Here is a 26,626-nt window from a genome sequence, read left to right on the forward strand (position 1 = left end):
AACACAGATGAGAGGGAAGTATAACTTTTCCTGTTTATCTCAGGAAATAATAGTTCTAAATTAACAATCTAGTTCTACCAAAAGAAGATAAAACAAATGTAAGTCAAAAGGAAACAGAATGAAAGAATGAGAATAATTAATGAGACAAAGAAAAAAAAACTAACCAAATTCACAATGAAGGAAGGGCATCACTATAGAAGCTATGAATGTGAAAATATAAATAAAGGACTAGTATAAATAATTCTGTGGCATCTAAATAAAATGATGTTTTAAAAATAACACCTATTAAATGTAAGATAAAACATACACTGTTAAGAGCTCGGTATCTATTAGAAAGGAAACAACAGTTTGTGACTGCTATCAAAAAATTAGGAAGACTAACTACAAATCATATATAAATTACTGTCAGCAAATTGAGGATAAAAAAAGTCACCTATCAGCACAATCTTGATATCAAAGACAAAAATGTCTCAATACATAAAATTAAGAGATCAATATCCTACAATTCACAAGCTTAAATTATTTAACACATTAGTAAATTAAATTAAATAACATAACCCCTGCCCCAACAGAGTCGCAGCGGCCGAAGACTCCAGAACTCAAATGCTACCACGTTCACAGCCACTCTTCCACAGGCTCGAACGGGCCTCACCCATGATTCGTTCTGCTGTAGAACCATACTTTAAATTTTAGAATCCCTGGAACATCTCATACTTTACACCACTGAAATACCAAGAGTAGCCAACCACATCTGATAGGATTCAAAGTAGAAGGCAACCGATCTCAGGAGGAAAACATACTATATGTATATATAAAATATATACATGTGTGTGTATATATATATATATACACGCATATATATACACGCATATATATGCGCACATAAGGCTCAACCTTTAACAACATGTTAGTAATCTCTTATAGAAGGGCTTAATGGCTCCAAGGTGAAAAACAACAATCTTCACACACTTTCCTCTAAGGAAACCTTTTTTAGATCATATTTAGCGGATTACTCGCAACAAATAATGAAAAATAAATTATTTTGGTTCTGCTTTGGAGGCAGGGTTTGGGATTAGAGGTGGAAAGATTTGAAATAAAGTGGTGGGAAGGTAAAATGGTGGTGGGATTGGTATTCAAATATTAAATGTAAGAAATTATTGTGAACAGTTTTATAAAAATAAAATTAAACTTTAAAAAATCTAGTAACAACCAAGAAAGAGTAATTTCAGAAATGAACAGTTTGGGCTGGAAACATGCCTCACTCTTAAGGTGAATGCCTTGCACGCTTGAGACCTGGACTGATCTGAAGCACTGCTAAAAGATAAAAATTAGAAATTTAACCAGTACATCCTAGTAATATAACAGAATAAAAGAGAAGTATATGGTCACTTCATTTTAGGTAGAAAAAAAAGAATTTCACAACCAAAGGCAACAGAATCTGGGACCGAAACGATAGGACAGTGGGAAGGGCATTGGCCTCGCACATGGCTGACTCGGGTTCGATCCCCAGCATCTCACATGGTCCCCCAAGCACCACCAGGAGTGATTCTTGAGTGCACAGCTAGGAGTAACCCCTGAGCATCGCTTGGTGTAGCCCCTTCAAAACAAAAACAAACAAACAAAAAAAGGCAACAGAACCTGAGAACTGGTTTACAGAACCAAGCTTACTAAGGTGGGGGGAAGGAATGGAGCAGTAAGGGATGGAAGGGAGGGGACTCTGAGACTATGACGGAAGGAAATGGAGACTGTTAGAGAGAGTAAGGGACTGGTACACTGTATGCATGAAACCCTACCATTAAAACTGTTACAAATCAAAGCGCTTCATATTGAAATATAAATCTAGAAAGAGAAAAGTATTTAATAAAATTCAATTTAAAAACCGAAGGGAACTTTCAGAGGCTGACATTATCTATTAAAAAAATTTATAAAATGTTTTTCTTAACTTTTAATTAGTGAATCACAGTGAGATACAGTTACCGGCTTACAAACTTTTGTGCTTGCATTTCAGTTACACAGTGGTCGAGTGCCCATCCCTCCACCAGTGCCCATTTTCCACAACCAATGGTCCCAGCATCCCTCCCCTAGCCCCCACCCCATACTCCCCCCAGCCCATCCGCCTCTGTGGCAGGGCATTCTCTTTCTCTCCTCTTGGGTGCTGTGGTTTGCAGTAGAGGTATTAAGTGGCCATCATGTTCGGTCTACAGTCTACTTTCAGCCCGCATCTCCCAAAAACTTTATAATGTTTTAAAGATGAAACACTGAATACTTTTCCCCAAGACTGAAAAAAAGTCAAATATATCATTTTCACTAATGAACACTGTATAAAAGTTTCTAGCCAGTACAATAAGGAGAAAAATGCAGAGAAATGGAAAGAAAATCAAAAGCATAAATAGTAACAATATTATAAACCATGTTACACAAAATTAATTTTAATAAAACAAAATTATTTCAATAACTGAAACTTCAATAACTATTTCAATAGTTCTCCAAAAATAGTTAAAATACTTACATGACATAATTATTTATGTATAAAATCAAGATATCACTAAAACCTGTGATAAGCTAAATGAATAATCTGTAAAATACACAATTATCTTAAAAATCAACAGTACCAGGGGCTGGAGCAATAGCACAGCGGGTAGGGCGTTTGCCTTGCGCGGGACCGACCCGGGTTCAATTCCCAGCATCCCATATGGTCCCCTGTGCACCGCGCCAAGGGTAATTCCTGAGTGCAGAGCCAGGAGTAACCCCTGTGCATCGCCGGGTGTGACCCAAAAAGAAAAAAAAAAATCAACAGTACCAAAGTAGACAAATAGAAAGTAAATTTGATTTATAATAATTTCACTTACAATAGAATTAGAAAATATGAAATTAATTAAGAATGAGTTTAACAAATAATGTGCAAAACCTCTACACTTAAAAACATAAAGAAAAGCTTTGAGGACAGAACATACATCTTTCTAGATTTATGCATGATTTTGAAGTTTTATTGTCCTTAAAAAGTAAATTCTCCCTAAGTTGATCCAAACCATCATCCCAGCAGACACTTTTTATAAATAGAAACTGATTAGCTAATACAACAAGTAATGTGCTAACACAATGCATTAAAAATAGACTAAGCGATCTTAAAAGTAAAAACAATCTTAAAACTAAAAGTTGGTGGTAGCCTTACTTCAATTCATGCTGTCAAGCTTCAGTGGGCTGGTAATGAACATAATGGTAGACACAGCAACCAAAGCAAAGAGCCCAGAAATAATTTTTCACAAAAATACCAGTAGAATTCAACAAAGAATAAGCTTTGGGGGGAAAAAAATCATACATTCAGATTAGCTGAGGTGAGACAAACTCAAAATCCTATATCATACCATGTACAAAAATTAAATGAGAGATAATACAGTGGATAGGGTGTTTGCTTGCACACAGCTGACCCAAGTTTGGGTTTTTTTTTTTTGGTTTTTGTTTTTGTTTGCCTTTTGGAACACATCTGGCGATGCTCCGGGGTTACTCCCGGCTCTGCACTCAGCAATTACTCCTGGAGGTGCTCGAGGAACCATATAGGATGCTGGGAATCGAACGTAGGTCGGCCACATGGAAGGCAAACGCCCTACCCGCTGCACTATCATTCCAGCCCCACAGCTGACCCAAATTTGATCCCTGGCACCTCATGTGGTACCCAAGTCTGCCATGATTGATCCCTGAGTGCAGAGACAAGAGTAATCCTAGAGCTCAGTCAGGTGTGGCTCAAAAACAAAAACAAAAATTACAAGATCTAATAAAGATAAGATTAAAAGATTCTCAGAAAAGAAAACATCTTCACAATAAGTGACTTGAAATAATTATACTTAATTATTTCTGCTCATTTTATGTGAAGCATCACTATCAAGTACATTAAAAGTAACCTCTCAGAACCCAAATGTCCAAAAGTGCTGAATAGAAAAAGGAGCAAAACATGGCAATTTGGATGAAACTGGAGGATACCATATTGAGGAAAATAGCCATAGAATAAAGAAAAAATAACAAATGAGCTTACTTATGGTATAAAGAGAAACAAATCAAGGGTACAGATAATATTAATAAGTTATAACTCTGGGCGATGGATTACAGGTCTGAGAAAACCGACTGGGGAAATGAAGTCAAAAGAGATTATGAGGTGGGTATAAGTAATACATGTGCACTGGGAGAGGGTCTTGGGCATCTTGGTGGTGGTAATATGAAGTAACCTGTGCGTGAAAACCATATCTGTCAATCAGCAACAGTGGTAGAAGGGAGACTAAAGGTTGGACCTTATGTCCTGTAACATAAGGACTGTGGTAGAGGGCCATGAGCACTTTGGTGGTGGTTGTGTGAAGTAACTTTTATGTCAACACTGTCACTGTCAACCCGCTGCTCATTGATTTGCTCGAGCGGGCACCAGTAACGTCTCTCATTGAGAGACTTATTGTTACTGTTTTTGGCATATCCAATATGCACGGGTAGCTTGCCAGGCTCTGCCGTGTGGGCTCCATACTCTCGGTAGCTTGCCAGGCTCTTGTGAGGGGCGGGGGAATCGAACACAGGTCGGCCTCGTGAAAGGCAAATGCCCAACCGCTGTGCTATCGCTCCAGCCCTATAAACTTGAAAACTACTAAAACCATATTATCTAAATTATAATTTAAAAAAATATGGGGCTGAAGTGATAGCACAGCGGGTAGGGAGTTTGACTTGCACATAGCCAACCTGGATTTAATTCCCAGCATCCCATACGGTCCCCTGAATACCACCAGGAGTAATTCCTGAATGCAGAGCCAGGAGTAAACCCAGTGCATCACCAGGTGTGACCCCCCCCCAAAAAAAAAATCTTTCATATTCATTTTATGCCTAGCCACATTTCTATATTAGCAATTTTTTTAGTTATTTTGAAGATTTCTGACACACTATAAAAGTACAAATGAGAAAAGTACATGAACCAGTGTACAACTCAGTGAGTTTGCACATATTAAACAATAAGACTCAGAGCTGGATTAAGAAACAAAACATTAGTAGAGTTTTGAAAGTTCCCTTATCTCCTACTCTTTCTAAAATTTTCTGTCCCTTTCTAAAGTAATCACTACCATCTAACAACAATGAGTATTGCTCAATGACTTTTTATTTTTCTCTTTTCGGGTGACTCCCAGCAATGCTCAGGCTTACTCCTGATTCTGCACACAGGAATTATTCCTGGCACTACTTGGGGACTATATGGGATGCCAAAGATCAAACCCAGGTAGGCTTCTAGTGAGGCAAACGCCTTACCCATTGTAACCCACTCAATGGCTTTTTTTTTTTTTTTTTTTTTTTTTTTTTTGCTTTTTGGATCACACCCTGTGATGTTCAGGACTTAATCCTGGCTCTGGACTCAGGAATTACTCCCAGTGGTGCTTGGGGGACCATACGGGATACCAGGGATCGAACCGGGGTCGGCTGTGTGCAAGGCAAACACCCTATCTGCTGTACTATCGCTCTAGCACTTAATGGCTTTTTAATTCATTAAAACTCACTAGAATTTACTGAGTAATATATTCAGTAAAACTTAATAGAACTGACAATTAATACACAAGTATCTTGCTGCAAATTCAAGTATACAGAAAACTTATTAATTAAACAAAATAGAATTCCAATACGGCATACCTTTGGTTACAAAATGCCAAGACCAAAAAAAAAAAAGCCATAACCTCATACCTTAATGCTTTCATGTCATTCAAATGAAATATTCCTATACATCTTCTACCATTCTCTATATATTTCTATCATAGTGCTGACCTAATATTCTTATTATTAAATGATTTAAGAATCTGTTTATTCAACCATGAGATACCACCTCACACCAGAGACTGGCACACATCCAAAAGAACAAAAGCAACCGCTGTTGGAAAGGATGTGGGGAGAAAAGGACCCTTCTACATTGCTGGTGGGAATGCCGACTGGTTCAGCCCTTGTGGAAAACGATATGGACGATTCTCAAAAAATTAGAAATTGAGCTCCCATTTGACCCAGCAATGCCACTGCTGGGAATATATCCCAGAGAAGCAAAAAAAGTATAGTTGATGACATTTGCACTTATATGTTCATCGCAGCACTGTTTACAATAGCCAGAATCTGGAAAAAACCCGAGTGCCCTAGAATAGATGACTGGTTGAAGAAACTTTGATACATCTATACAATGGAATACTATGCAGCTGTTAGAAAAAATAAGGTCATAAATTTTCATATAAGTGGATCAACATGGAAAGTATCATGCTAAGTGAAATGAGTCAGAAAGAGAGAGACAGACATAGAAAGATTGAACTCATCTGTGGAATATAGAATAACAGAGTAGGAGACTAACACCCAATAGTAGAAATAAGTACCAAGAGGTTGACTCCGTGGCTTGGAAGCTGGCCTCACATTCTGGGGAGAGGGCAGCTCAGATAAAGAAGGGAACACCAAGTAAAATGTGGTTGGAGGCCATGTAGGGGAAGAGTGATGCGTGCTGAATGTAGACTAGAGACTGAACACAATGGCCACTCAACACCTTTATTGCAAACCACAACATCTAATTAGAGAGAGAAAACAAAAGGGAATACCTTGCTACAGTGGCAGGGTGGGGTGGGGGGGAGATGAGATTGGGGGGTGGGAGGGATGCTGGGTTAATTTGTAGTGGAGAATGGGCACTGGTGAAGGAATGGGTTCTCGAACTTTGTATGAGGGAAACACGAGCACGAAAATGTATAAATCTGTAACTGTACCCTCACGGTGACTCACTAATTAAAAAATAAATTAATTTTTTAAAAAAGAATCTGTTTATTGATCACTGTATCATTAGCTACATCAGGAACCCTATAGGTCCTCTTTCTAGTTCTGTATCTTAACTTTTACCTTCTCTAATTCTTGTCAACAAGATATACAATATATGAATATTAGTTAAAATCCCAATGTTTTAAATCTAATAAATGAATAAAATTATTTAAATTCATATCCATATTATAATAGCCTTTATCTAAGATGAGATATAAGGGAATGAAGCAATAAAATCAAAGACATTAATATCCATTCTAGATATTCTGATTATAACCCGAAAAACTAATGTGACCCATAATTTATCATATTAAAAATGGAAATGAAATCACCAAGAAGTAATGTTCAGATTATATGTGTGAAAAATTATTTAATAAAGAACTAAACGTATTATCTTCTAAATCAGAATAAGGTTCAAATTACATATGGAAACCTATACTTCTAAAAGAAAAACTTACATGATTTCATATACTTAAAGAACAGGAAGGATAGGAGAAGGATCCGAGGAACTGGTGAAGGGAAACTGACACTGATGTCAGGACTGGTGATAGGATGCTGTATGTCAAAAACCCAACTATGAATAACTGTGTAATTCACAGTGCTTTAATAAAATAAAATTTTAAACAAGAACAACAGAAAAAAAAAAGTTACGGTAAAAATCAACAGCAAAGTGTCATTCTAAATTCATATAATCTCATCCTATTAAAAGAAAGAAATTATGCATAAACATCACTATTAACCTGACTGAAACTGTACTCATAATTACTTAAAAGCATCCAAAGTATTTATAAAAAGATTATCTTAATCCCAAATGGGTAAATTTATGGGAAAATTTTATTAGAAATACATGCCACCTTTACTTCTCTTCAGAAAAAAAAAATACATTATATATATTATATATTTGGGGGCCAGAGAATTATAATGCTCACTTTGCACATAACACTGTAGCACTGTAGTCTTGCTGTTCATCAATTTGCTCAAGTGGGCACCAGTAATATCTCCATTGTGAGACTTGTTACTGTTTTTGACATATCGAATATGCCACAGGCAGCTTGCCAGGCTCTGCCATGCGGGCAGGATACTCTGGGTAGCTTGCCAGCCTCTCCGAGAGGGACAGAGGAATCGAACCCGGGTCGGCCACATGCAAGGCAAATGCCCTACCTGCTGTGCTATTGCTCCAGTCCTACTTTGTATATAACCTAATAACCTAAGTTAATATATACTATAGGAAGTTTACATTAAAAGTTTTAACTAATACACTTATTTATTAACTTTTAACTAATACGTTTATTTGTGACAAATGCAACTTAAAAACCTACATAATTGACAATCATAAGTCAGTCAACAACAGTTATAATAAAAAGAGCTTTCCTTACCGCTATTTCTCTACACGCTGACATTGAGATTCCGGTTCCTTCTATTTGTTTTAAAGCATAGTCTTTATCATCTTTCCTGAAAAAACAAAGTTATTTTAATAAGATATATCTGTGCTTATAATTTCTAAAAAAAATACAAATCATAGTTAATACACATTTGATGCATTTCATAAATAAACACAAAATGTTAAATAGAACACATTTCATGTTTAACAACAAAAAGGCCAGACAGAATAAATTCAATCCCATTATTTGATGAGGGAACTTAGATTCAAAAGAATAAAAAGACTTATCCAAGACAATAGCTATTTGAAGACACAAAAAATTCAGAAATGAACTTCCTCCATTTAATATGGCAAGGCATTTATGGTTGCCCTATACAAGATTAAGAGATTTTTGAAAAAATGTTTGTCACTGTCACTGTCCTCCCATTGCTCATCGATTTGCTCAAGCAGGCACCAGTAACGTCTCCATCATGAGACTTCTTGTTACTGTTTTTTGGCATATTGATATGCCAAATACACCAAATATTGATATTTGAATACGCCACAGGTTGCTTGCCAGGCTCTGCCGTGTGGGTGAGATACTCTCGGTAGCTTGCCGGGCTCTCTGAGAGGGGCGGAGGAATCGAACCCGGGTCAGCCACATCCAAGGCGAACACCCTACCTGCTGCGCTAACCACTCCAGCCCAAAATGTTTGTAACAAGTTTTATTTTTTATTTTATTATTATTATTTGCTTTTTGAGTCACACCAGTGATGCAAAGGGGTTACTCCTGGCTCTGTACTCAGGAACCACTTCTGGCATTGCTCGGGGGACCATATGGGACACTGGGGATGGAACCCCAGTTGCTGCATGCAAGGCAAATGCCCTCCCCATATTTCTCCAGCCCCCTAAAGAGAATTTAATTACAATGTTTTACTTATAAATCTTGATATTTAAGTAGTATCTATAAGTAATATTTCTTTTATGTTTTTTAATTTTGGGGTCACACCCAGCAGTGCTCAGGGCTTAATCCTGGCTCTGCACTCAGGGATCAGTCCTGCTGGTGCTCAAGAAACCATAATAGGTGCCAGATATCAAACCAAGGTCGGGCACGTGCAAGGCAAGCAACCTAGCCTACTGTACTATAGCTCCAGCCACTCTAAATAACATTTCTAATATAAAGGGAATGTTCTCCATCTTTGAATAAAATATATTTTTATAAGCCTATTCAGATTTCCCCTTAATATTTTCTTAATTCTCTTCACTCTTACTATGTTGCATATTTGTAGGATTTAGCTCTTTTCATATAAATTGTAAAATGTATTAGCACAGAACTATTCATATTACCTTTATTCAATTTATATATCCTTAAAAAAGAAAGATACAGTTTCTGAGGGGCCTGAGAGTTAGTACTTGCCTTGCACAGGACTGACCCCGATTCAATCCCCATACCCCATGTTTCCCCAAACCTGTCAAGAGTGATCCCTAAGCACAGAGCCGGAGGGTAAGACTTGAGCAAGTCCAGTTGACACCAAAACCAAATAAAATAAAGTTTTTTAAAAGTTCATCATTGGTTTACAAATTAGACCTACTATATGTGTATAGATGTCTCTACTACCTCCACGGTTTTTAAAAAGAGAAAGATCGCTGATATGTAGGATAAGACAGAAACACAGTAAGGGAATAACATAGTCAAAATCATCAGAATGTTTTTTTCTATAGAACCAACTTGCATAAGGATGACAGGCCCTTGGAGAATTCTCAGGACACTGGTGGATGAAAATGATGGGTGTGGTACTGGAATGATAGACGCATGGAAAGTGTGATTAACAATACTGCAAATCCCAGTACCTCAATAAAAGTGGTTTTCACTAGTGCGGTCACTCGACCTCATATCTCTTCATTCTCAGCAATGGAAAACAAATTATCAAATGCTTCCTTTTCAGCAGGTTCGACTTTAGGGGGGAGAAACTCCAAACAATAATAGTAAGTTTTGTTGAAATATTGAATGTAATCAAAGTGAAAGTAAAGTGAAATTTATCGATTACACAGGCGGGGGGGGCGGGGTGGAGCTATACTGTGATTCTTTGTGGTGGAATATGTGCAATGGTGAAGGGATGGGTGTTCGAGCATTATATAACTGAGACTTAATCCTGAAAACCTTGCAACTTTTCACATGGTGACTCAATAAAAAAATTTAAAAAAAATAAAAGTGGTTTTCAAGAAGTGGAGTTCTTGGTTTGCTCTTTAAAGCCCATGTACTAAGCCTCAACTTGTATCTCTCTCTTTCTGCCTTTTTCTACTCTGTAGAACCCCATATTCTCTCTTGAATATGTATTTCTCACTGTTCTTCCCTCACAGCTAAGTAAATTTTGTTCAATAAAATCTTGCTTCACTTTAAAAAAAAAAAGTTTCTAACCATGATATATTTATTCTATCTACTCAGGACTGGAGCAATAGCACAGTCAGTAGGGCGTATGCCTTGCATGTGACCGACCCAGGTTCAATTCCTCCATCCCTCTCAGAGAGCCCAGCATACTACTGAGAGCATCCCGCCTGCATGGCAGAGCCTGGCAAGCTACCCGTGGTGTATTCGATATGCCAAAAACAGTAACAACAAGTCTCACAATGGAGACATTACTGGTGCCCCCTCGAACAAAGTGATGAACAATGGATGACAGTGCTACAGTGCTACTCAAATAGGTATACCTTTCCAATGTATGTATGCACATGTAAAACAAAAACTGATTTCTAAAGCCTGTTTGGATATTAGTGGACCCAAAAAGTGAGTGCAGAGTGGGAGGGGAAGGGGGGGAGAAAGATGAGAGAGAAGAAAGATGCCTGCCAAAGAGGCAGACAGGGGGAGGGGTGAGAGAGGGAGAGAGAAACTGGGGACATTGGTGCTAGGAAATGTATACTGGTGGAGGGATGGGTGTTGGAACACTGTATGACTGAAACACAATCATGAATGGCTAACTCATGGTGATGCAATAAAAAAAAATGAGGAAGGAAGAAAGAAAAGAAAGGAGGGAGGGAGGGAGGGAGGGAGGGAGGGAGGGAGGGAGGGAGGGAGGGAATTCTATTGCTTTCAAAAAGATGAGTGCTTCACTAAAGTACAAATGGTTACAATTTAAAACCTGTTGCCCTCATCTTTGAAATCTTCAAAGAGATTTAATCAATATGCGTTTACTGAGAACTTACTAAGTATCTTAGAAATGTACCAGTACTGGGGATACAAAAGTTCCTTTCTATTGGTTTAATAAAAAATAAAGGTACCACAATAGAAACTGATAATACATGTTATGATAGCACAAAATACAAATCACAGTGAAGAATATACAAGAAGTACTTGGGTAGAAGATAAAACAGAAGCTTTTCAAAGAAAATACAATCTAGGGCCAGAGCAATAGTTCAGCGTTTGCCTTGTACCTGGCCAACCCGGGTTCGATCCCCTGCATTCCATATGGTCCCCTGAGCACTGCCAGGAGTAATTTCTGAGTGCAGAGCCAGGAGTAACCCCTGAGCATCGCTGGGTTTGACCCCAAAAGCCAATAAATAAAATTTTAAAAGAAAAAAAAATACCATCTAATAAAATAGACCTAACTGCAGTCCTCAAATCTTTTTGAATCAATACCCTCTACTCTATTTGGATGTTGAGGATTCTAAAAAGTTTTTGTTGACCTACCAATATTTACCTATTTGAAAGTTTAAAACATGAGTTTAAAATATACACACCCATTAGCCAGATCAATGGCATCTATGCATTATGACACCTTGTATATTCATTAGAATCAGCAACAAGCAAATAATAATAACACTACTGTGAAAAGCTGTAGACTATGAAAAGATTTTGGGAATATCAGAACGCCCCCCTCCCCATCACATTTTGAGAAATACTGAGACTATAGGATTATAGCCATACCCTGGTTCTCCCCCTTGGCCATTTGAGCACTGTCTGGTGTAGGACTGGAGACACTTAAGGAACACCGGCTGTGACCAAGGTAGGCTCTGACAACAGGACCCAGGTAACACTTCATGCTTTGACTTAACCACAGAACCAACACCCAATTCACTGAGAATCATTTGGGTCTTCTGAACACCAATTAGGAGGAATGATCCCCACCACTAAAAATAGTATGAAGATGTGAAGTATTTGGTAGGTCAAAAGCATTTAATTAAGAACAAATACAGAAAACAACTGGCTATGAGGTGAGAATAGAACTAGGAACTAGAATATGCATTACTTCATTCCAAGAAGAAGCACTCCATTAAATAATTTTACAACAGTATATTTGATTTTATTTTGGAAAGCCATAAAAACATCTGGCTGCCTTCTGAATGAATAGGAGAAGTAAATAAAAACAAGAGGCAGAGAAACCAGTTAAAAAGTAAATAGTTAAAATTATTCATGAGATGCCCACAAACTGTCTCTGGTTCCTTATAAGCTCATTAATGGCCATGATCCAGAGTCTCACAAATAAATCTCAGAAGAGAGCAACAAGCTGCAGAGATGCCTCTGGACCCCAAAGTCACCATCCAGTTAAAAAATTAACTCCAGCTGTATCACCCTATTAAAAGTTTTAAAATTTCTGGAGCATGCGGCCACATTTATAGCCGTGCAACATCTCATACTCTACACACCTGATGTTGATGTACCAAAAGTAGCAAACCACATTTGACAGGATATAAAGCAGACTTTACAATGGGGGGATGGGGGGAAGGGGCCGGTGCATGGAATTATATATACATGCATAAGGCTGAATCTGTAACAACATGTTAGTAATCTCTTATACAAAGGCTTAATGGCTCTAGGGTGAGATACAACAATCTTCACACACTTTCATGTAAAGCAACTTTTTGGGATCATTTTTAGCAGATTATTCATAACAAGCAATGCAAAATAAATTATTTAGGCCCTGCTTTGGGGCAGGCTTTGGGTGGGGGGGAAACTTTGAAAGATGGTGGTGGGGAGGTGTACTGGTGGTAGGATTGGTGTTGGAATATTGAATGAAATAAATTACAATGAACATCTTTATAAAAATAAATAAAATCCAAAAAAGAAATAAAATTATTCATGAGATTAAAAAAAAGGGGAGTTACACAACATAGATGCAGAGATGTGAAGCAATAGCAACAGCACTTGACTGAATACTGAAGATAAGGAGAAGGGGTTAAAAAATAAAGAAAAAGGGGCTAGAACAGTAATGCAACGTTGCCTTATATGTGGTTCCCTGAGAATCACCAGGAGTAATTTTGGAGTGTAGAGCCAGGAGTAACCCCTCAGCATCTCTGAATGTGACCCAAAAAGCCAAAAAAAAAAAAAAAAAAGGGAGTCATTCCTCAGCATCACTGGGTCATTGGGTGTAGCCAACCAAAATCACTGTCACTGTCATCCCGTTGTTCATCAATTTGCTCGAGTGGGCACCAGTAATGTCTCCATTGTGAGACTTGCTATAACTGTTTTTAGCATGTTGAATACGCCACAGATAGCTTGCCAGGCTCTGTCATACGGGCAAGATACTCTTTCGTAGCTTGCCGAACTCTCCGAGAGGGGCAGAGGAATCGAACCCAGGTTGGCTGCGTGCAAGGCGAATGCCCTACCACTATGCTATTGCTCCAGCCCAGACAACCTAAATAAATAAATAAATAAGCAAGTAAGTAAATAAATAAATAATGACCATAGTAGGAGAATAACAAATACCCAAAGGCAATAGAAACAATGAGCATGAGAACCAGTTTCCAGTAGGAAGACTGTCACTTGAGTATAGGGGGGGTGGGAACGGGTCAGGGAAGGGTACAATACAACAATGATGTAGAAAATGGTCACTCAGGAGGATACGGAAAGTTGATAGGAGGTATAAAGTTCCTGCCATAGGAGCAGTATGAGGGCCAGGAGTGAAACTGGGGACATTGGTGGAGGAAAGTGGTCTCTGGTGAAGGGACTGATGCCTTATAACTCAACCTTGAATAACTTGGTAGCTTTGAAATTCAGTGATACAAACCACAGGGGGTGTGGAAGGGGGAGTAGTTTCCAAGGCCAGAGTGATAGTACAGTGGGTAAGGCCACTTGCTTTGCATGCAACCAACCAAGGTTCAATCCCTGGCACCCCATCTGATTTTTAAAGTCACTTCAGGAGTTATCCCTGAGCACAGAGCAAGGAGTAAACCCTGGTCAGAGCTAGGTGAGGCCCCAAAGCAAAAGGTAAATAAAATAAAAATAATGGCTTTTATGTCAATTCACTGGCCCAAGACAATAGATCCTAAGAACAATGGACCATGCAGTTGCACATACAGCTGCGCAACACCTCCTAATTCCTCAATGCTGAATTTTCAGTAGGAGCACACCAAAGTAGATGACAAGTAACACAGAAGCCAAATAAACTCAACAAACAAAAGCAGTAATACAAACGACTCAACTAGCAACAAACAGCACTTAATTCTTAGACAAGGACTTAACACCCCATGATCAGATAAAGCAATTTTCACATAAAAATTGAATTTTATGCTTATTGATTGTATGAACTGCCGTGGGTACTGTCTATATTAAAATAATTTTTTTTATTTTTTAAATAATGGTTTCTGCCTTGAGCAACAGGTTAATAACATTATTCACTGAAAATTACTTACGGAACAGAAAGATGACAGTTCTACTCTGTATAGGTTGACTTTGCAGAACCTATGAGGTATCTAAGTGGAGGTGGCAACTTCAACAAACATCTAAAGCTCAAAAGAATGCTGAAGAACCTGATTTACTATAACCACATATAACAATGAGCCACAAGAGTAAATGAAATGTGGCCAAAGAGGTGAACAGTCAAGGAAAATAAAATTGGTAGGATGGGGGCTAGGGCACAGCAGGTAGGGTGTTTGCCTTGCAGGCGGCCAACCCAGGTTTGATTCCCAGCATCCCATTCCGTCCCCTGAGCACTGCAAGGGTGTGTTAATTCCTGAGTGCATGAGCCAGGAGTAATCCCTATGCATTGCCGGGTGTGATCCAAAAAGAAAAAAAAAATTGGTAGGATGGGTTTTATTGTCATTGTTTGGTTTTTGGCACTTGCAAAGAAAAGATTTTTAAAAGGGCAAAATGGGGACTGGAAAATAGTTCTGCAGGTAGGTATGGCAGTTGCCCCAGGTTTGATCCCCTGCATCCCACATGGTCTCCCACCAAGCACCACTAGGAGTGATCCCGGAGGGCAGAGCCCTGAGCACCACCAGCTGTGTACCATAAACAAACAAAAAGCAAGATAGCAAAGGAAATAACATGAGCACTTAGAAGTTTAATTTACCAAAGAGGAAGTCACTGGTGGATAGCGGATCAGAAAAAAAAGCTGCAGTAACATAATGGCAATCTATTTGCAGAAAGCTAAAGAATGAACGGGGCATACATAAACTGAAATAATAAATGTAGGTGATACTTTGAAGGGAAAAAAAGGTCAGCAGCTAGAATACACAAAGTAAAAAATAAAAATGGTTTCCTGCTGTTATTTTTTAATAGAAGAAACATGAATGTTGTCAAGTAATGACAGAAAGAACCCAGAAAAAGAAAGTGCTGATAGAGATAGAGGAAAAATTCAAAGCAGAAACTGAAATGTCAGGGGGAAATTATATTCAGGGTCAGAAGGAGAAATATATCATCCATCATAATAGAAAAAAAGAAAATACAGAGGACAGGAGAAAAACACAAGCAAAGTTGGCTTAGAGGCAAAAGGCCAGAGAAGTTCTGTGCAGATATTCAATGAGCTAAGTGCATGCTCTATATGCAGATATCAGGGTTCGGTCCTTAATACATTCTCCTGAGCACTCTCAGGAACCCTCAAACACCACCAGGTGTGGATGACCTTTGTATTTTACTGATCTTAGAAAAGAGGTCATATACTAAGCAGTAAGGGCACAAACAGCAGACCTGAAAACCTAAATACAGTGAATTTGGTTAACATCTGAACAGCATCCTACACTCACATATGGTCACTTATAGTTCCTTACCTGAAGTTATCAGTAGTCCTTACATACACTTATCTTTGTTATCAAATATACTTTACACCAAACTCCTAGTTGGCAAAACAAGATATATTTACAACATTAATATTTTAGTAAGGATGTCAGGGGTTGGGCTAGGATGTGTGATACCAGAATTCAAGCCCCAGCGGCCACACATGCCCCACCCTGAAGGTGTGGTTCTGGTGGCCCTCAAGCAGCACTGGGACATCAATCCAGTTTGCAGCACTAAGAACTGCCTATGCAACACTGCTAAGTTTTGCCCCTATTCTAAAAATGTGTTTTGTAACAACCTTTAGTAGATTCATAGTATCCTTTCTAGGAAAACATAATGGGCACTCACTGTACCAAAAATACATTTAAAACACTTGTGTTTAAAATCCACTATATCTCTTGAGATTTCTGTAAGACTTAAAAGAACAGAGCACAAAAACAAAAAGAAAGTGAGATCAGAGTAAGTCTGAGTTTGATATGAGTGGTGTTGAACTGATAACCCAGGAATATAACAAATTCTATTACCCCCTACTCTTTGAGAATAACATCTTAGACTTTGTGCTCTATAGAGAGAGAGGTGGGAGAGAAACCAAACGCCCAATTACCTCCTAAGAATCCCACTTTAACTTAGTTTAAAATGGCCAATTCGGCATATAGAATTCCTAGTGAAAAATAAACTCTTATCTGTAATTAGTCCTTTTCCCCAACCCAAGTTATATGTTTCACGTTTTTATAAAATTATCAGAAAAGTGAAGAATATTTTAAAGATTGCAAAAAGATGTTTGATTATCAAAATATAAACCTTTTTTTGCTTGTTTTTTGGGCTACACCTGACTGTGCTCAGGGCTTGCCGCTGGCTCTGTGCTCAGGGATCACTGGGCGAGGCTCGGGTATATGAGGTGCTAGCTGTTCAAGACAAAGTAGGCCACATGTATGCAAGGCAAGTAGCTTTATCCGCTATGTTAGCATTACTCTAGCCGGGCTCTTTACTTTTTATTTCCCCCTCCCTCTCCTTTCGTTATTGTGATGACGGAGATTGTACTCACACCTGACTGAGGTGCTCACATGTTGTTAGCTCTTAACTGGAGTGCTCACCAAATGGCGTATACAGGTTGTGGTGTTGCACACTCAACTGCAGTGCTCACTCAGGTGCTCACAGAGGCTTGTTCTCGTTTAAGTGCAGTACTTGCACACCGCAACAAACAAGTTATGGCTGTGATGCTCCCCAAGGTCACTGCAGTGCTCATAGACGCGCTCCATCAGAGACCCCACTTCCTGGTTCTGGCACAGCAACATCTTACAGGATGTAGATTCCCTTCTGTGGTGCCAAAACTCATCTCACTCCAGTGGGGCCAGAAATTCCCTGCAGCACTGGGGATCACAGAGGGCAGAGCTGCCCAGACTGACCTCAGTACAACATGAATCACAGGCCATCTGAATTTACAATCCACCCCATGCCTGCAAGGCACAAGCTCCTTGTCCCTGATAACTCCTCTAGATCATGACCTCCTCTTGCAAATCACCATGTAATTGTGATTTCGGTTTACAAAGCGCCTTTATCCATCCAGTCACTCTTTAGTAAAAAGGCATGCTAGAGATAAAAAAGATTTGCTCCTTAGTTTCATGATCCAAAATAATCAGACTATATAAATTAGTGCACGATAGTGTTCAAAGTGAGTGATAACTGTACCTTGAAGAGCTGAAGCAAGATCAAAGACTACTTAGGAAGAAAGTCTTATTTAGAATCTTTTTAAAAATCAATTTTTTAAAAAAGATTTTTTAAAGTCTACTTAAAATCTTAAAAAAGATTTCTTCAAAATTCATTTTATTAAACTTATTTAAAATATGGCTAAGGGGCTGGAGCAATAGCACAGCGGGTAGGGAGTTTGCCTTGCACGCGGCCGACCCGGGTTCGATTCCCAGCATCCCATATTGTCCCCTGAGCACCGCCAGGGGTAATTCCTGAGTGCAGAGCCAGGAGCAACCCCTGTGATCGCCGGGTGTGACCCAAAAAGCAAAAAATAAAATAAAATATGGCTAAGATCTGGGCCTAAATGATAGTAGAACACATAGGGCACTTGCCTTGTGCACAGCCAACCTAGTTTGATCCCCAGATCCCCATATGGGCCCTGAGATCCAGCATAAAAGATCACTCAACACAGACAAAAGTAAGCCCTCAGCACCACCAGAAATGCCTCCCCGAAACAAAGCTAAACAAAATTTTTTGAATAAAATATGGGGGTTGGAGAGATTGCACAGCAGGCAGGCAGTTAGCCTTGCACACGGCCGACCTGGGTTCTATTCCCAGCATCCATATGGTCCCCTGAGCATCACCAGGAGTAATTTCTTTTTTTTTTTTTTTTTGCTTTTTGGGTCACACCTGGCGATGCACAGGGGTCACTCCTGGCTCTGCACTCAGGAATTACCCCTGGCCGTGCTCAGGGGACCATATGGGATGCTGGGATTTGAACCCGGGTCGGCCGCGTGCAAGGCAAACGCCCTACCCGCTGTGCTATCTCTCCAGCCCCTCCAGGAGTAATTTCTGAGAGCAGAGCAGGAGTATCCCCTGTATCCCCTGTGCATCACCGGGTGTGACCCAAAAAGCAAAAAAATAAAAGAAAATATGGATGAGGCCTTATGATACATATTTAAGATATATACCTACTTGAAAATATTAAGATCACTAAAAACATCAAATGAATCACATTAAAGTAAGTTAGATGGTTCAGTTCTCATTTCTACAGAGCTGGGGGATCAAACAGATTAATTCTACACAATCAATAAAATTTCATTCTGCAATGTACCTTTCTTACAGGCATTTCTCTTTAAGGAAGTACCATATAGCTTCAAAATACACTGACAGTCATTTGTGATGTGCTTCCAAATGATCACAAATAAAGATTAACTAAATCTTAAATTTAACACAATGTCCTTTGTGTCATTCATAACTTTTACAATATAAATAAAATGGCTCATTCAGCTATTTTTTTGTTTTGTTTTCCTTAAATATGTTTTTTTTCCATTAAAGAAGCAGTGTGAGAGAGCAACACAAAGAGACATGCTGCACAGATGTCTCTGTAGAGCTGTCTCAGGACCACCGTGCCAAGCTGTCTCGTTCAGGGTAACCTGGAGGGGGACGAGTGAGTTCCCGTCCCTGCTCCAATAGAGTCCTGGTAGCCAGAAACCTCCAGAACCCAATCGCCTCCATGCTCACGGCTGATCTCCACATACTCAGACAAGCCTCATCTATGAGTGAATCCGCTGAAAAACCCTGTTATGCGGGTTTTGTAACTGAAATCTCCAGGCTCTCAGGGAGTTGGGAATGAGTGACCTCCCCACATCTTCCTGTGCTTCCGGTAGCCTGGCAGTCACACCCAGGAACTGCCTCTTGAGGCTTATTAAGAGCCATGATCCAGAGACTCACAAATAAATCTCTCAGAAAAGAGCAACACAGAGCGACATGCAGCAGAAATGCCTCCAAACCCCAAAGTCATCATCAAGTTAAAAAAAAAAAACGTTTTTTAAACCTAAGCAGTATTTAAAATTTTAGAATTCCTGGAGCATGCAGCCGCATTCACGGCTCTGCCACATCTTGTACTCTACACCACTGATGCACACATTTGATGGGGTATAAAGTAGAAGGCAACCAATCTCAGGGAGGAAAAAAATTATATATACATTTATTTTTATTTTTAATATATGTAGGTACACAAGGCTCAACCTTTAACAATATGTTAGTAATATCTTATACAAGGACTTAAAGGCTCCAGGGTGAATTACAACAACCTTCACACACTTTCCCCTAAGAAAAATTTTTTGGGTCATTTTTAGCAGATTATTCATAACCAGCAATACAAAATAAATTATTTAGGTCCTGCTTGGTGTCAGGGTTTGGGGGTCAGGATGGAAACATTTGAAATATGATGGTTGGAAGGTGTAAATGGTGGTGGGATTGGTGTTGGAATATTAAATGTAATAAATTAGTATAAACAACTACATAAAAATTATTTTAGAATTTTTTTTTAAAAAAAGGAAGCAGTGCAAAGCTTACACTGATTAGGGTGCAAATTCCTTGGTTCTAGCAGATGACTGCTGCATCATTTTTTTTTTACATGTATAACTAACAGATGAACTCCCTCAGAACAGATTCCTTGATGAAGCTTAAACTCCAGTCATGCTCACTGACAGAGTAATCAATATTTCATGATTTTGTAAAGTGCAAAGCTAATCTAGAACTTCTAGTTTCCCAAATAGTTGTTGAGACATGCAAAGGTATCCTGATTCCTGATTCTTTAATTGGGGGAGGGTAGGGGTTCCCCAAACAGTGCCTAGGAGGCCTAGGTGCCCCATGGCAAGTTTCCACTAGAAGGTCAATGCAAAAGCCTAACGATGCAACACTGCTCAGATCCTAAGGAGCCAGAGAAGCTCGGGCCAGTGGCACTGATGGACTCCAGGGATGCTGAGAATGCTGAGAATGCTGAGAAAAACCTTGTTTAGTTTATACCCAAAACCCTGTTTGGTGTATGCCTCATATGCCGAACCACAGCATTATTTCACAGCTGTATCCTTCTTAAAATTTTTATTTAGGGCCAAAGTAAGAGTATAGCTGGTAAGGTAATTGCCTTGCACACGGCCTACCAGGGTTTGATCCCCAGCATCCCAAAGGATTCCCCAAGCCCCACCAGGAGTGATCCCTAAGCACAGAGCCAGGGGTAAGCCCTGAGCACAGGCAGGTGTACCCCCCAAAACAATTTTTACTTTACTTAGATAACTGACTTTGTTAAGTCCAAAGCATCCAATTTGTTGATCTGACAGATCTACTGCAATGTAATAGTGATCATCTACAGCAGCTATCATCGTAATCATATTACATTATAGGATATCATTGGTTTGTCCTTTCTCCCTTGCCATAGAATTTAGGCTTATCTGGTAATAATCTCTAAACAATTCTAGACTACATTCGTATGTCCTGCTCCCCTTACCACTAGGAGTTTAGGTATATCAGTCACACCCATCAAAGTGCTCCCAAGTCACTTCCATTCCTTTGTTTATCTGTAACCACTTCTACTAGTTAATCAGCTTCCCCTAATCAGACTCTGTTAATTTGTAAGGTCAGACCTTGCTAGGACAGTGAACTTGTATTGTAAGCTAATATTGCCTTTTCTCCTCTCCTTGTGTCTTTTGAATAGTTTACTTTAAAACAATGTCCTTTTTGTATGGACAAAAAAAGACAGTTGTTAATATGCTTTGGTAACATGGGATTTAATTGGCTTCAAATATTATTCACTCCCAGGCATCTGCTTTCTCGACTTAAGACTCAGATGCCCTTACTTCCTAGCACCCCCAAAAGTAGGGTCCCGATGAGGGACGGGAAGGACCCAGGGCAAGCAGTGAGTTATGTGCTACCCTGGATGGCATCGAGATGGGCCTGACCAAAGTGCCTAATGCTTAACTATATGTTAAGAGCTTGGTCACATACATGTCATGTCATGATCCAAAAGCAACGACAAGACTAGGACCCTGCTAGGGATAGGAAAGACTAATCTGGCCTGAGCACTGTAGTCTGAGATCAAGATGACCCCAGGAGAGCAATTGTATAAGCTTAACGCATCTCTTGCTATGTCCATACAAAATGATTAATATTATGAATGCTTATATGTTAGTTGGACAAGGAGAGGAGAAACACACCCATGGGATTCCGCTCTTGAGTGGGTGTCCTGCTGAAAGAGAATCTGTCCTAGAAGAAGCATCCCCTAAGGGAAAGAACTTTACCCCCTATTGCCCTATTGATTGTGACCACACCTATGTGTAAGCCCTGATCCCTGATGCTGGGGGATATAAGGTGGCTGTATGAGGGGGTTCAGGGAAGAAGCAGAGAGAGAGACAGGAGTGTATAGAGAGGAGATTGGAATAAACTGAGATTGAGACCAACCGGCTTGGCTCCATTCCTTCCTTCGCCTGCCTCATCATCGCCATCAATCTCCCCGGGGTGGGGAAGAGGCTGGAGACTACTGAACGCGGGTGGTGGGAGAGACAGCGCTGTTGCCCTGTGACCTGTGCCCAGTGCGGTGAGGTGCTCCCCTCCTCGCCCCTTTTTCCTTTTTTGTGTTTTTACACATTACATGACTATCATTTTATGTATATGTGGTGGGAACAATTCAGGTAAGTCTTCACAGCAACACTGAAGTTTATAATACAGTAATCTTGTCTATAATCACCATGACATACAATAAATCTCCAGGACGTCTGTCTACTGTATTCTTAAGCATCTCCTTAGTTCCCCCCATCTCCCCAACAACTATATATAAGTACAGTTCTTTCAGATCCCACATGTCAGTGATATTACAGTGTTTGTCTTTGTTTGACTCTGGGGAAAAAATGCCCTTCCAAGATTTCCTTCTTTGTCAGGGATGAGTAACACTGATTCTTTCTTTTCCTTTTTTTTTTCTCCCCCTCTCAGTGCTCAGGATGAAACCCAGGGACTCAGACATCTGAGGCATCTACTCTAGCGTCAAGCCGCATCCCCAGGCGCGGTCCTTTATGAATGGCCCTTAAGTCATCCCCACTGGGTATCTGTAAAATCCACTGCTTGTCTCCACTTTTCTGAACTGCTATTGTTGATATGTGTGTTGATATGTGTCTATTTTCTCAATTTATAATAAGAGCTCACTGACCGCCCTAGTTTTTCTAGTCCAACTTTCAGTTTCAGGTGCTTTCTGGAATCAACCTTTGGGCACCAGGACTTAGGTTCATGTGCTACATCATTTAAAAGACAATCTTTTGAATGATAGTATAAAATCTGCCCTTTGAAAACACAGATTCCAAAATAAAATGAGTAAAACTGAAGTCCTATACATTTAACATACGGTTGATTTTCTATTTTAAGTAATGTGTTCTCTCCAAGCTACATTCACAAAAGTGCAGCCTCTGTTAATTAACTATTTACTGGCATATTAAATATATGGATAAACATGTTTTATTATTATGTACTTTCTTCTACCATCATACAATTGATTGCAGAAATCACAGGCCCATGCAGTTAAAGTCCTCACCGCTGACAATATGTTCTAACTCCCTGGGCAGTGACTTGATTCTCAGAAATGAACTGTATCTTACACATCAAGAGATATGCAATAAGGTATTTCAAAAAAAATTAGGAATATAATTTTCCAGAACTATTCAATCTCATCACTGATGGAAACAACTATCTCCCCCTGCTAAATGTTAAAATTCCACACACTGAGATTAGTAACTGGCTATTTCTGTAACATTGTTAGGAAAAAACTGTACTTGAACTCCCATGGAACTGAGTTTGCTATATTATGTTAACATCTAAAGCAGCTGTCAAACTTAGATCTACAGTTCTAAATTACAGAGAAAGGGCTGGAGCGATAGCACAGCAGGTAGGGCATTTGCTTTGCATGCGGCCAATCCAGGTTTGATTCCAAGCATCCCAGCACCACCGCCAGGGGTGATTCCTGAGTGCAGAGCCAGGAGTAACCCTTGTGATCGCCAGGTGTGACCCAAAAAGGAATAAATAAATAAATAAATAAATAAATAAATAAATAAATAAATAAATAAATAAATAAATAAATAAATTACAGAGAAGCGATCTACACTCTAGTCACTGGAGGTCTGTCCCAGTCAGAACCCTCAAATGGGTATCTTAGGTATCCTCGGACTGGTTACTGGAACCCTGTGCCTGAGGCAGCACGAGAGTCGTCTCCTACCCAAGTTCCATGGAACAAGATCTACAGGCTCAAGAAGATTAGCATGCTTTCATCTGTACACACTCTCTTCACTCCACCTCCAACTGCCAAACTCTCTTTTGTCTCTCTCTCTCTCTCTCTCTCTCTCTCTCTCTCTCTCTCGCCCTCCCTCCCTCCCTCCCTCCCTCCCTCCCTCCCTCTCTCTCTGTTTTCTTCTCACATTTCCTAAATAAAACTTTACCTCTCTGTCTCTTTTTCTCTGTGTGTGTGAGAGAGATAGACAGAGAGAAAGAAGAGAAGTTTCATTTAGGAAATGTGAAAAAAAAGAGAGGGAAATCCATGGAAACTAAGCTTTCCATGTTGGGATACATGTAGGTGATTCCAAAATGGAATGTGTCCAAGCTCCTTTTTCTCTCTGCTGGTTTAAATTTCTTAATTGTTAAGCAAACACTGCTCTTACAGTGTTGTATTCCATACATGGCTACAATTTGCTTATCATTTTATAAAAATATTCAAATAGGCAAGTGTTCGGGCTTTATTTTGGGCCCAACTCAGCTCACTCTAGTTTCTGGGCAATTAATTACCTTCAACTACTAAGCTAGTCTTTAAACAATAAACTAAAAGGAGTAATAGCCTTTAAATGTCAGTCCTAGGTAAGTTTTTATCTATACCAAACCGCTCTGGGATACTGGCATTTGCCTTAAAAGTATATAACAAAGCTGGTAAATAACAAACAAAATCTCTCGGTCTCTCTGTAGCAAAGAATGCTACTTACAGTCTCCAGAGTCCAACATGTGTCGCACTCCTGGAGAGTGACCTTCCCTCCCCCTGCCTAGGAGAGGGAAGCATACCTCTGCCTCCAACTTTACTGAAAGTAACAGAAAGTCCATTTCTCCCTACATAAATATATAATAAATATGTCTTCCTAGCAGCAGAAAATAAAAGGAATTCCCAGATGACGATAAATTAACTAGTAATTACCATATACCAAGTACTCTACTAAGCATTTAAGACAAATTAAATGTTAGGCACTGGAAAGTGAGTCTAAGGCTTATGTGTAGATCTTGTATTTCAAGTTCTATCCACACACTGCACTGCAAGACACAAATGGACTGGTGATCACAGCACTATTGGGCCCAGACAACATTGCATTACTGTTCCCAAGGACTAAACCTTTCAGCCCACAAAGCCAGCCAAGATGTACTATCGCACCATCACCTTTAAACCTACTTTTAACTTAAGCAGTGATCTAAATTAGAAGCAGACTTACAAAGAATTACAAACAGGGCTAGATAGATAGCACAACAAGCAAGGTACTTGCCTTGCACACGGCCAACCCAGCACCCCATATGGTTCCCCGAACCTGCCAGGAATAATCCCTGAACACACACTCAGGAGTAAGCCCTGGGCATTACCAAGTGTGACCAAAACACAAAACAAATAAAATAGCATGCATGCTAGTATTTCGTTTAAGTTGAATTAAAAACAAATAATTAAATTGATAATACTGGCTCATTCTCAACCCTGAAGACTGACCTGCATCTCCACCTGAGATGCATACTCTTAGCTTTTCCCCACCTTCTGGATAAGCCCACCCTCCCTCCCTCCCTCATTTTTGAGATTAAGATATTCTGGAGACCAGAGATTACAGCTTAGCAACAGAGTACTACCTTGCATATGTGAGGCCCTGGGTTAAAGATTAATATTTAGAGAAACCTGGAGATGTCTCTGGTTTCAAATCCATTTTTATATTTCTCAGAATATGACCTATGCTAAAAATAAGTAGTTATGTCTTAAATAAAATAAGAAACAAGTTAAATTTTAATACATCTGATGAATAAGAAGTTAAAAGAATAAACAATCTGTGGTGAATTAGAAAAATAACATCTTTCTGTGTGTGTATGGGGGTAAACACCTATAAAATTGCAGAGATTTTTTTTTCTTTTTGCTTTGCTTTTTTGGGGGTCATACCCATCGATGCTCAGGGGTTACTCCTGGCTCTATACTCCGGAGTTACTCCTGGCGGTACTTGGGGGACCATATGGGATGCCAAGGATTGAACCCAGGTCGGCCACATGCAAGGTAAATAAATGCCCTACCAGCTATACTAATCGCTCCGACCCCCAAACTGCAGAGATCTTTTCCCTAATCTCCAAAGTCAAAGAATGACAAAGTCAGCATTCAGAGTAAATCTGTTTCCATGAAAATTCCAGATTGTCGTCCTATCTTCAGTCTCACCTTCATCAACTTGCCAAACTCTGTAATTCATCATTTACCCAATCTAAAATCACTTTATATCGCCTATTTAGTCGGCTATCAAATCCTTGTTCTCAATTCTTAGTGTAACTTGACCAAAAATTCCCTTTTTGAAAGTACACAAACCACTCTCTTTTCTAGCTTCTTATCCCACACTCCACTAAGGCAAATATTCATACATATTAGTATGTAATTATTAGTCATAAAGTAGCATATGTGAGCATTTGGGTCTTAAATTCTATTTCATTGGTCTATATATCAATTCTAATGTCAGTACAATATTAGATTTTTATTACTATAGTTTTGCTGTAGAGTCTAAAACTAAAACAAGTTTATATACAACTTAGTTGTTCTCTCAAGACTGCACAGATGTATTTTTATTTGTTTTTGTTTTGTGGTGCATGCAACTTTTACAATTGATTTTTCCTATCATGTGAAAAATACCATTTGAATTTTAATACGTAATGCACTGAATCTAGTAAGTCTCTGAGTAGTACAAACATCTTTAAAATATGCATTT

The 26,626-nt window shown here is 39.2% G+C and overlaps 1 protein-coding gene across 3 annotated transcripts in view; it reads right to left on the reverse strand.

The window, feature by feature from the left end:
- The window catches only part of CDK8 (cyclin dependent kinase 8), a 141,216-nt gene that overhangs the window by 67,722 nt on the left and 46,868 nt on the right, over positions 1–26,626 (reverse strand). For all 3 annotated transcript variants that reach the window (XM_055146973.1, XM_055146968.1, XM_055146962.1), the window contains exon 2: positions 8,169–8,244. In XM_055146973.1, coding sequence (XP_055002948.1) covers positions 8,169–8,244 — 76 coding nt within the window. The remainder of the gene's footprint in view (positions 1–8,168; positions 8,245–26,626) is intronic.

The sequence above is a fragment of the Sorex araneus genome, chromosome 1 (genome assembly GCF_027595985.1).
Source record: "Sorex araneus isolate mSorAra2 chromosome 1, mSorAra2.pri, whole genome shotgun sequence".
NCBI classification, from domain to species: Eukaryota; Metazoa; Chordata; class Mammalia; order Eulipotyphla; family Soricidae; genus Sorex; species Sorex araneus.